Raw genomic sequence first — 12,474 nt, 5'->3', positions numbered from 1 at the left:
TTAAAAATATTAAAATGAAAGATTTTTTTTTCCCCGGAAAGTTTGGGCCAAAAATGTGGGTGCACATTATACACAGGAGCGCATTATACACGGCAAAATATGGTATTAAGCACCTAATTGCATAGGGTATAGTACAGAACATTACATAGATATAACCCTTAACCTCTAGTTGCTTATAATTTTAAGACTTTGAAAGACAAAGAGAAATAGAAAACCCCCACTAAGTGTTCTAGCAGGTCCTTATTGCATTTCATCATCTAGGTGAAGCTGGTGCATATCAGGATGTGAGCACAGTTTGGGGGAAGGTAGACTAAGTGCCTTGCACACAGTAAGCTGTCAGTAATAACTCTGTCTGTTGAATGAAAGTAAATAAATTGGCTGGAAAGCTGCAGGACTGAGTCAGGAGCCACAGTGTCTTAAAGCTGGAGGACCATCAGAGGTCACCTGGCTGTGCATCAGAATCAACTCAGTAACTTAACATTCTGATTTCACTAGTTCTGGGATAGGACCTAGGAATCTGAATTCAAAACAAAAGCTAACTCTAGGTGATTCTGATGTGGCACTTTGAGTATAGTCAAGTCACCTCAGTGTAGAGGAGGGGAAAGTTAGGTCGAGGGAGTGAAGGCTACTTTGTGAAAACCCAGACGGGCATTGGGGCCCTTGGACTCCAAAGGGTTGTCCCAGTCCCACCCACTATGAACGAGTGTGTGTGCTCTGTACAAAGTGGGGGTGTGGGTTTCCTGTTTTCCAGCTGAAGAAAGGCAGTGAATACCAGGCGATTGTGCAGCACTTGGAGGAGTCCTTCGCTGTTGCCTCCTTGGTAGAGACTGGCCACCTGGCCGCTTTCTCCCTGACCTCTCACCTCAATGACACCTTCCGCTTTGACTCGGAGAAGTTGCAGGTGGGACAGGGTGTCTCCCTCACCCTCAAGACCACAGAACCGGGAGTGACCGGTCTTCTTTTGGCTGTTGAGGGGCCAGCTGCTAAGAGGACCATGAGACAGACCCGGAAGGACTCTGAGACAGTTGACGAGGACGATGAAGTGTATCCAGCAGTGGTTGTAGGGACTGTAAAGAAGCACACCCTGTCCATTGGGGACATGGTCACAGGGACCGTCAAGTCCATTAAGCCCACCCACGTGGTGGTGACCCTGGAAGACGGCATTATTGGCTGTATTCATGCCTCGCACATCCTCGATGACGTTCCAGAGGGCACATCTCCTACTGCCAAGCTGAAAGTTGGGAAGACGGTCACTGCCCGAGTGATTGGCGGGCGAGACGTGAAGACATTCAAGTACGGAGGCTTTAGGGCATGGGCAGCTTTGAAGGGAGATTGTTGTGATTGTGGGAGAAGGAATGGCAACCGAGGCAAATTTCACAAAGTTGCTCATGAATCAGGTTTTCTTTTAGTAACAAAAACATTCACCAAAGAATCCTTTTATATGTCTTTTTAAAAAATACTGTTATTTGTGTTGTGGTTAAGAGCATTGGTTTAGAGTCAGACCTGGGTTTGAGTTCCAGATTTGCCACTGAAGGTTATGTGACCATGAGTTAAGTAGTTACTTAACTCTGAGATTCATTTTCTAATTTGTAAAGTGAGAGTAATGATAGTGACTACCTTTTAGGGCCTTTGTGAAGATTGAGAGAACATCTAGCGTGTAACGTGCCTCACAGGTTGCCTGACAAATACTCAGTATATATCAGCAGTTATTAGAACTCGTCCTTCCCTGCGTACCTTGATTATACTCATTTACTTTAAATCTTGTTACAATGTTAATGTAGTAAATACTCTTGCTATACTAAGAAGAGCAAAAAAAGAATTAAAAGTCTAGTCAGTAATTTGCGTATTAATTTCAGTAACTGGGATCTTGAATAAGTCATTTCTCTCAAGACCTCAGTTTCCTAATTTGTAGAATGAAAGAGTTGGAATATATAGTCTGTAAGGACAGTGCTTTTCAGGGTTTTGTATGATAATCCTAAAAGATCAGGTGAGCCAGCTTCTTAACATGGGCCACAAAGGATGAGGGTGGGAACCCTCAGGCCTGAGGTAGCACCAGTGGGCCACAGAATGGCAGTAGAGCAGGTGGCTTTTTAAAGTGGTTTGGTGGGATGTAGAGAAACTCTGATCGTCAGAATGTGGTATTACAGAGAATAAGAGAAATGATTTGACCTCATTTGTTTCTCCAGGTTTCTTCCAATAAGTCATCCCAGATTTATTCGAACCATCCCGGAGCTGAGTATTCGGCCAAGGTGAGGGGATCCCGATGAGCATGGTTAGTGAGGTCTCGTGGAAAGAGAACTGGACTTTGGAGTCAGGAACCCGAGTTCTGGTCTTAATGGTCCCAGTGTTGTGACTTCCTTTGCCTCTCTGTCCTGGTTGACTTAATTTCTCTAGTGGGACTGTTTGGCTCTCAGAAGGCCAGTTAATAGGATTATGTGAAAATTAATGTGAAAGCTGTATTCAGGGCTTAAGTATTATTTAAAGGCTTGCTGGATAGCAGTTCTGTTTGTAGGCATGTAACAAAAGGAAACATTTCTGCTCTCAACCCAATTTTCTAGAACGCCGTAATTCTCTAAACAAATAGCATGTAGCCAAGAATACCTGTTCTCTGGAATTTTAGGTCATGCGTTAGTGGATTCTGCAGAGGGGTGATCCGGGAGGGATTCTGAGTAGAGAACTAGTAGTTCCATGTAGCAGTGGGTCCAGTTTGCCTGGGATCATTTTTTCAGAGGATCTTAAGCATTTTGATCTATGGGCCTATCTGCTGCTTCTTCCTTCATAAAACAAAAACAAAGAAAACTTGAACCTTTCAGAATTGATGTCATCAATGAATGAAGCTAGACACACACGACTGTGAAAATGGCTCTGCACGGTTGGCCCTGGTATCCATCCAGATTGTAAGACTTATGTGCCCAGGGTTGTTATGGAAGAGCCTCTACGTAACTTTCAGGGGATAAGGTTTGGTCAGTGTCCTGAAGGGATTAGAATCGAAATGGAGTACTTCAGAGAAGCTGGTATCTGAGATAGGGGAATATTCCTGGAACATTGAGTTCCAAATGCTAACAACACTCTTGGAACTTCAAAGTAAGCCCTTTAGTTCCAGAATAATGAGATTTGGTGGAACACACATTTCTATTTGTTTACTCTGGTCTCCCTAGTTATATAGATTTAGATTGTGTCCCCCTCCAGTCTTGGTTGTGAAAACAAAGAGACCTCGTCATATTAGTCATTGTATTCTGCAGTGTCTTCACCTCTGTTGAGTGATGTCTTAATTAAGGGTTTAGGTCAAGTAGTTTATCCAAGCTAATGGTAGCTATCTTAAATTAGTGAATACTGCAAGAGAACACCCACCGTGATTCTAAATGGTTCTTGACCCTCAGAGTGCTAGAACCTCTCACTAGCTCACACTGCTCTTGCTGGTCCACTCTTGTCTCGGGAGACTGGTGTGAACCACAGTGGTGGTACCTGATTATAGCAGTGTGGGCCAGGCCAGGAAATGGGTGCATATACTGAGTGGGTGTGGGATGGAGAGTTACGATAACAGAGAGATGGACAGATAAACTTGAGCACATCTTCCACCTCTTCCACACACCTGTGTTGTATTATTACTTATTTTAATCAAGGCTCCTGAGAAACATAATATAAACATAATAATGGAAGCATAATATAAACATAGTAGTGGAATTATTGCCATATTTCTCTAATGCTTATGTTTTAAAATATATATTTTGAAGTCAGGAGGAAACACATTTATGTATTGAGGAAATGTAGTCATATTTTTATTCCCCACTTTTATTCCCCACTTTGTGTTCTTGTCCACAAAGAGAATGCCACCTGTACTAGAGCTGAGTTCAGGGTTATTGAGGGTCACTGAACCTACATAAGATGCTTTGAACTCAGTTACTCGTTTGGAGGGGCAGGAGTTAAGCGACTAGAGCAGTTCAAGAGTCTTAAAATGTGTCTCTGGACTTCTTGCTGGTCAGTGAGTTTTCTCTTAGCAGTTAATTCAGTTGTGCCAACCCTCCTCTTTTTGTGGTTATTCTGTTTAGAGAGGCAGTTGAAAGTCATTTTGGGAAAAGAAACAAGGAGAACACATACCTGTTGCCTGTGTGTGTGTTTTATTTTCTGTGGTTTTTTGGCTTAAGCAGCTGACATCTATTTTCTCACAATTTTGATGGCCAGAAATCTGAGATCAAGGTGTCAGCAGGGTTTGTCCTTCTGAGGCTTCTCTCTTTGAATTGTGGATGGCAGTCTTCTTTCTGTCCTCACATGGTCTTCCCTTTGTATATATCTAAATGTCCTCTCTTTTTTTCACTTTATTGTGATATAAACATAAGTTTACCCTTGGTAGCATGTAAGTGTGCATTACATATTGTTAACCACATGCACCTTGTTGTATAACAGCCTTTTGAAATTTTTCATCTTCATCTTGCGTGTGCGTAACTGACACTCTATACCCATTTTTTTTTTTTTAGTTTCAACAGTATTAGTTATGTTTTATATGTATTTTTTTAAATTTATTTTAAGTGTGTTTTCCCAGGATCCATCAGCTCCAAGTCACATAGTTGTTTTCAATCTAGCTGTGGAGGGCACAGCTCACAGTGTCCCATGTGGGGATTGAACCGGCAACCTTGTTGTTAAGAGCACCGCCGCTCTAACCAACTGAGCTAACTCGCCGCCTAATTTTTTATAATTTTATTGTTTTATATTAGTTTCTGGTGTACAAAACAACATGATTACATTTACACCCCTCACAAAGTGATAAGCCCTCCCCAAGTCTACTACCCCTCTGACATTGTATGTACTCGTAGCTGTTACAGTACCATTGACTGGATCCCCTATGCTGTACTTTACATTCCGTGGCTGTAAACACACATATATGTGTGTGTGTATGTGTGTATATATATGTGTGTTTATATGTATGGTTGACGTTCAGTATTAGATATTATTCTACATCAACTTCAGGTGTACAGTGCAGTGGTCAAGCATTACACAGTCTATGAAGTGATCCCCCTAAGTCCAGTACCCATCTGACACCTACACAGTCTACAACATTATTGATTATATTCCCTATACTGTATTTCACATCCCCATGACTATTTTGTGACCACCAGTTTGTACTTTCTAATCCCTCCACCTTCTTCCCATCCCCTAACCCCTCTCCCATCTAGCAACCAGTGTTTTCTCTGTATCTCTGAGCCTGTTTCTGTGAAACTGTATACTCTGTATCTCTGTTTCCCCCTCCCCACCAGCCTCTGGCAACACCATTCTACATACTGTTTCTTTGAGTTTGATTAGGTACTTCATATAAATGGAGTCATGCCCAGTCCTTCTGTGACTGGCTTATTTCACTTAGCATTAACGTCCTCAAGGTTGATCCATGTTGTAGCGTAGCAGGGTTTCCTTCTTTTTAAGGCTGGATAATATTCCATTTTATGTACACACCACATCTTCTTTATCCATTCATCCATCAGTGGACAGATGCTTCCACATCTTGGGTATTGTGAATAATGCTGCAGTGAATGTAGGTACATAGATACCTCTGAGATTTTCTTTTCTTTTTTTAATACAAATTTTTGTTGAATTATAGTCGACATTATTATATTAGTTTCAGGTGTACAGCATAGTGATTCGATATTTTCACGCATTATGAAATGGTACTACGAGAAGTCCAGTTGTTATCTGTCATCATACAAAGTTATTGCAGTGTATCGACGACAGTCCCTATGCTGTACATTACATTGAGACCCTGTTTTTAATTCTTTGGGATATATACCCAGAAGCAGGCATGGTGGATCATATGGTGGTTATGTTTTTAATCTTTTGAGGAACTTCCGTACTGTTTTTCGTAGTGGCTGCACCATTTTATAGCCCTACGAACAGAGTACAAGGCAGGGTTCCCATTTTTTCCACATCCTCACCAACACTTCTGTTTTTTTGGTTTTTAATATAATGGCCATCCTTACAGATGTGAGGTGCTGTCTCATTGTGGTTTTGATTTGTACCTCCTTGATGATTAGTGGTGTTGAGCACCTTTTTATATGCTTGTTGGCCATTTATATATCTTATTTGGAGAAATGTCTATTCAAGTCTTTTTTTGTTGTTGTTAATTGAGTTGTAGCCTAAGCTCTTACAAGGAAACCAGACACATTGGCTTAAGGTCTACCCTAATGACCTCATTTAATTACCTCTTTAAACTCCCTGTCCCCAAAAACAGCCACATTCTGAGGTATTGGGGGTTAGTACTTCGACATACGAATTTGGTTGGTGGGAGGGGACACGATCCGCCCGTAGCAGAGGCATCCGGTGTCAGCTATTGAGTGAGTACATTTCTTCATCCTCACTACGTAAGCATTAGCTGGACTGGGTTAGGTGGGTAGGAGTTCTGCGACTCCTTTGAAATTACATGTGGGCTGATAACTTTCAGACCACATTCCCCTGTTGCTTTTCTGAGAAGAAAAAGAGAGTCAAGGAAGTGATAATGACAATGGCAAGCTAGCACAGGGGAGAGAGCCCTGACTTCACTTCCTGGTTCAGTAGCATAAAATGAGTTTAATGATATCTGTCCTGCCCAGTTCACACGAGAGTGTTGTCCCGTTCAGTGAGAGATTACTTGTGAAAGCACTTCTGCAAACTGTAAAGCAATAGCTGAAGTATTATGAAAGAAGTAAAACCATTGTGTTTGCAAATTTATAAAGATTATCGTAGGCTCCTTACTTTACAGCTTGTTCACACCGACATGAGTGAAATGGAAAAGATTAGCTCATGGGCAGGTATCGGGAAGATTCCCCTTTATGGAGGGAAATAGGGGGGTAGAGGGTGTGTATGAGTTGGGGAGGCCTATGCAATCAGTCCATGGCCACTTGGGGAAGATGGTTTCAAGCAAGAAGCTTATCCAGAGTTTGGTTTACTCTTTTCATTGCCTTCCTACAAACAGTGAGCTGGAGAAGGATGGTCATACTGCTCTCAACACTCATTCTGTTAGCCCGTTGGAGAAGATGAAACAGTACCAGACTGGTCAGACTGTGACTTGCTTCTTGAAGAAGGTGAGTGATGCACACCTTGCAATGAGATCCATCCATTTCTCAGAAGAAACTGAGAAGCTGGAGACAAGGGCCATTAGCCCTTGGTTGGTTCTGTGTTTCCTACAACACTGGCCTATGGAAGGCAATTTAGAAGGCCTCTGCTCCTAGAAAACTCCTGGTCTGATCGAGGAAATAAATTTATGGCTTATGAAGCAGTTAGCAAGCAACTCGCAATTCAACATGTTTATAGATTAATTGTATAAAATGGAAAGAAAAATACATCAGAGGAAGATTTAAAATAAATGTAGTATTGGATTTTAGATTCTTTCATAAAGTGCTGATGTGATGCAAAACAACGTGTAATCGGGTGCCAAATTGTGTGTTCTAACCCCAAGTAGAACAGGAGTTCAAAAAAGGGGAGAGATCAGAGAGAATTGTACTGGTTGGGATACGTCAGAGAGAAAGTTGGACTGGGCTTAACCTTGAAGAATAACCACTCTTCATTGCTGCCAGATTCTTCTTCCATAAGTGTCTGTCTGAGTATGTCAATGGTGCTTGATCTCTAGTTACTTGTCTTCTGTAGACATTCATACACCCATACACCCTAGCTGCCTTAGAGTGGTATGTAAGGCTCTTCATAATCTAACCTCACGCTGAAAACCTCCTCTTTTTCCTTTCTTATCTTTATTTCTACTCCTGGAGTGCCCTCTATTCCTATTGCCTGCAATTCTTCAAGGTCCAGCACAGATAACCCTTATTACTAGTTCTCCTGTATGTTCTCATAGCATATTGTACTTCCTGCATGTTGCTTGCGGCTCTAGCTATTTGCATACTCACTTGACTTATTCTTTGTAGACTGTCACCTCCTGGAAAGCAGGGCCTGGCTTTATATTTAGCATTACCATGCCATGTGGTAATGGCTGCTTGGTAAATGTTTTGTTAAATTGACTTGAACACTGGGGGGGGTGTTTAGGGCAGAACATTGTATAAATAGCGAAGGATCAAAATCTAAATTGGTCTATAAATAAGATGTTGGCCACTGAAGCTGGTGAACAGTCTCTGGGCACGGCTGAGCTTGGCGGAGGCTGAGATGTAAGGGCTCTGCTGCCTGAGGGCCTCGCAGGTCCTTTTTGCCTGCTTAGCTGCTGAGGCACCAGGAAGGATGCACGTTCTGCTGCCTAGTGAAGGCTCTGAGCTAGATTCTGTGTGAAACCTGTGAGAAGTGGAGTTGGGCAGGGGCAATGGGATGTAGGGGTGGATTCCTATCCCTTGGGAAAGTGTGGGATTAGGGCCCTTTAGGTCCTGGGATTTCAGGAAAGTCTATGTTTTAATGAAGGGAAAAGAAATGCTTGTATCTGTCCCATTCCATTTCTCCTCCTGTGTTTTTCCCTCCCAGTACAACGTGGTTAAGAAATGGCTTGAGGTGGAAATTGCTCCAGACATCCGGGGGAGAATTCCCATGTTGCTCACTTCTCTTAGCTTCAAGGTCAGTGTGCTTGAGATCCCTGGAGAGGAAACCCAGGCTCCCTAAACTCTGCTGTGTGTTCACAGTGGGTACAAGGAGCCGTGTGCTTATTCAGGGATTGGTTTGGGAAATACTTGCTATGGAGACTTAAATGCTGTATGGTTTGGATAAATGATAGATGTTTCTTCCAACGTCAGAGGATTTTTCTTGACCTTCCAGGTTCTGAAACATCCAGATAAGAAGTTCCGGATTGGCCAAGCCTTGAAGGCCACCGTGGTTGGCCGAGATCCCTCCAAGGCCTTCTTGTGTCTCTCACTCACAGGTGTGGGGACGCAATGGTATCTGGTCAGGGAAGGGAGGAGGGTAGGAAGCAGTGGGAGGGTGTCTTCATTTTTTGCCTGGGTTGAAGGATGCCTTCGGTATTGGAGTCCTCAGAAAGCCAAGTGTGCTTGGTACTTACTTGAAACCAGTTTTCTGTTGGGGCCCTGCTCTCAGGCCTGTGTTACTCCACTGCTGTCTGAGTCTTAGCCCTGGGATTCTTGACCACATGGCCTGGTCAACTGGGTCTTCGTGATTGTTCTCGTCCACTAAGCCTAGACACCCCAGGTCTGGGCGGCCTCCACCTTCCCCAGCCTGTGGTTGGCCAGCATTCCAGCTTCTTTCTTGGCTCATTTCCTCTTCCCTGAGTCAGGTTAATTCTCCTACCAGGTCCTCACAAGCTTGAGAAAGGGGAAGTGGCCATGGGCCGAGTGGTGAAGGTGACTCCAAAGAAGGGTCTGACTGTCTCCTTCCCCTTGGGGAAGATCGGAAGAGTCAGTATATTTCACATAAGTGACTCCTACTCAGAGACGCCCCTGGAAGACTTTACCCCGCAGAAGATTGTCAGGTAAGCTACGTTTTCTTCCTCTTTTCTGGGATTGTGGTGTTTTTTTTTTTTTTTTTTGGTTTTTCATTGTAAAGGTAATAACATGATTATGTACCAGAAAAAAATTGTATAGAAAATGGAAACTTCTGTTGCTCCTTTCTCTCTCCACAGTTTTTCACCACTATACACTTTGGTCTCTATCTTTCAAGACTTTAATGCATATATATGTATAATTTTTCTTTCTATAATAGAATTTCATTTTATATACTGTTCTGCAACTTGCTTTTTTTTCATAGCAGTTTATCAGTACTCTGTCTTTTCCCATGCTGGTATATGTAAATTAACCATGTTTTATTTTTTTTTATTTTAACATTTTTTTTAGAATTCCACTATGTATGTGTTTTTTTTCATCATAATTCATTTAAAAATTCTGCTGATGGACAATAATGTTGAAGGGAATATCTTTGCACATATGTTTCCATACTGGTACAAGTATATCTGTGAAATAAATCCCTAGAAGTAAAACTGGTCAATTGATGTTACTTTTTGCCAAAGTGCCCTTCAAAAGGACTGTGCTAATTTATATCCCTATTAACACTGAATATAACTGTCCATTTCTCACATCCCTATCAACACTGGATATTCTTAATTTTTCATCTTAGCCATCGAATAGGCAAAAATTGATCTCTCATTTTAATTTGCATTTCTCATGTTTGCATGGTCATTTTTCATGTTTATTGGCTGTTTGTTCTGTGCTTTGCTTGTCCAAGTTACTTACTCATTTTTATACTTAAGCATTCATTGTTTTAATTTTTAAAAAACTGATCTGTAAGTGTTCCCTGTAAAAGGAATGGTAACCTTTTGCAGTCGAGAGGTGATTTATTTATGAACCTCTCAGGTGCACAAAAGTGAGCCTATCTCAGAGTTTTAAAACCATTTTATAGCCTGAATAAACTAGCATTGTCGAGGTACATTCCAGCTTGATACAGTAAAGCCTGTCCTGAGAATTAGTTGATAATGGAGCGGACCCATTCGGGAGGCAGAGATTGGAAAGTAGTCTCACCTCAAGTGGCCTAGCCACCAGCGCCTGCCTGAATTCTCAACCACGGATCAGGGCTCAACAGCACAGAAATGTCCAGGGCCTGGGAGAAGAAAAAGATGAGTCAGAGAGAAATCCAGGATCATCTCTGCTTTGGCTCTTGAGGCTTCTAAAATGCGGGTGTGGATTTTAGCAAAATATTTACTTTAAACAGATTTTATGATACCCCAACGTGTGAGTAGCATTCACTTGTAATCCCTTCATCTGTTAAATGTGGGTAAGAAATTAATTGCCTAAAGGTAGATGTCCTTTGAGATCCTTTCCTGCTTTCGGGACTGTGATGTTGTGTCATAAAAGGCAGGTGCCTGTTGTGGGGAAAGTTTGGACTGTACCATTGCTGAGGTCTTTTCTACTGCTAAGATTCTATACTTTGCGGCTTTGGGCTACTAATTGCTGTTTTAGATTAAGTAGTTTGGAAACCCAACCAAAGAGTAAACCCTGTTTACCTCCTTGAAGACTCCCCTGCTCAGGCCTTACCGCCTGGCCCCCTCGGAACCGCTGCCGCGAGCCAGCAGTAGCTAGGTCATCCTCTCTGGTCACGGTGTCTTGTGGCCACTCGGTCTCTCCACTGAGATCACACACTTCCAGGACCCGACACAGGGCTGGACTCATCTCCTCAGCACTCACCAAATGGCTCTGCGTTTGCCAGAGGGCTTTCACGTCTCTTATTTTCTTCTCCCAGTACCTTCTTGAGTGAGAAGAGCAGGTAGTACTATTTTTACCTGACAGACTAGTAAACTGAGGCCCAGAGAGGTGACACGACTTGTCCGGAGACCCTCAGCAGGTTTGCAACAGAATAAAGAACAGAGCCCAGTACTCGTGTCTCCTTCTCTGGCCTGTTGGTCAGCCTTGTGAAGGTGAGGCCCTTTGCTGTGTCCTGAGCTACTGAAAAGTCAGTGTTTCTTTCTCTTTTGCTCCGATTCCAGGTGTTACGTCCTGTCCGCTGCAGGTCCTGTGTTGACTTTGTCGCTGCGATCATCCAGGTGGGCGTCTGTGTTGTTGAAACGAGAACGGGGAGAGAACTGAGGAGAGGCTGCACGGGTCTGACATGGTCTTCGGGCCCCCCCTTTCCTCTCTGTTTGGCTCTTATACCCTGCCCGTTTTTATCCAGAAAAGCTGAGGACTGTCAGGTTGCTAGAAGAACCTGTGTGCTCAGGTTGGGCCTCTGTTGTTGTGTTTATGACCACAGGACACTTGTCTCTCTCCTGTCGGCCTTGGCCCTTCAGTTATGGGTTTGGCCCAGTACCCGCATGTCTCCTAGTACAGCCCGTTGTTTCCCAGGAAAGGTTCAGCTATCCAAACGTGGGTGTTCAGGTTGCCCGACGGTGGCTCTGGTGAGGGGAGATGACTTAGCCCCGAGGGTATCATAGTAGGGCCAAGTGTGTTGTGAAATGGATTGGCCTGGGGTCAGCTTGCTTCATGGTTAAAAATGGGTGTTATAGGGCCAAGGCTTTAGGTTTGACCGCCCTCTGGCTTGGTCAGCCTCTCCCTTTTTCTTTATAGCTGTCTTATGCACACATGTCCCCAGCTGACGGGACTTCAGGGGAGAGTAGGGCTGGGCTCTGAAGGTTGTGTCTTATGGCAGGTCCAGAATCAGATTCTTACATATCAAGTTTGATTATCCCAGGTAAACTGGGGGTGAGAGTGGGGAAAGGAAGGTTACAGGTGTGTGTATGTAAGCCTTTTATTCCTTTAGGACAAACCCGGAGACGAAAAGCAAAATACCGGATCCTGAGATTAACTCCATCCAGGACGTTCAGGAAGGGCAGCTCCTGAGGGGCTACGTGAAATCCATCCAGCCGCACGGTGTCCTCTTTGGGTGAGTGAGGTGGGGCCTGGGGCTGTGGGCCAGGCCTGAGTGTCCTCCCTGGGCTTGTCCTGGTCTGGGGTCCGCTGCATTCCTCAGTCAGTTTCCCTGAAGGGAACGAGAAAGGAAGGACAATCAGTGAGTTCCCACTAGTTTTTTAAATTCCAGGTTGTTTTATACTTTTAAAAGAGTTTTGAATTATTCTGTTTTTTT

The 12,474-nt window shown here is 43.3% G+C and overlaps 1 protein-coding gene across 4 annotated transcripts in view; it reads left to right on the top strand.

Annotated features, from left to right (window-relative positions):
* The window catches only part of PDCD11 (programmed cell death 11), a 42,327-nt gene that overhangs the window by 23,795 nt on the left and 6,058 nt on the right, over nt 1-12,474 (top strand). For all 4 annotated transcript variants that reach the window (XM_074339107.2, XM_019725038.3, XM_019725039.3 and 1 more), the window contains exons 20-27: nt 752-1,293; nt 2,187-2,249; nt 6,938-7,046; nt 8,422-8,511; nt 8,710-8,812; nt 9,199-9,376; nt 11,381-11,437; nt 12,151-12,273. In XM_074339107.2, the coding sequence (XP_074195208.2) occupies nt 752-1,293; nt 2,187-2,249; nt 6,938-7,046; nt 8,422-8,511; nt 8,710-8,812; nt 9,199-9,376; nt 11,381-11,437; nt 12,151-12,273 (1,265 nt within the window). The remainder of the gene's footprint in view (nt 1-751; nt 1,294-2,186; nt 2,250-6,937; nt 7,047-8,421; nt 8,512-8,709; nt 8,813-9,198; nt 9,377-11,380; nt 11,438-12,150; nt 12,274-12,474) is intronic.

The sequence above is a fragment of the Rhinolophus sinicus genome, chromosome 15 (assembly GCF_057876585.1).
Source record: "Rhinolophus sinicus isolate RSI-liver-muscle chromosome 15, RSI-T2T, whole genome shotgun sequence".
Lineage (NCBI taxonomy): Eukaryota > Metazoa > Chordata > Mammalia > Chiroptera > Rhinolophidae > Rhinolophus > Rhinolophus sinicus.
This window is presented reverse-complemented; position numbering and strand designations above follow the sequence as displayed.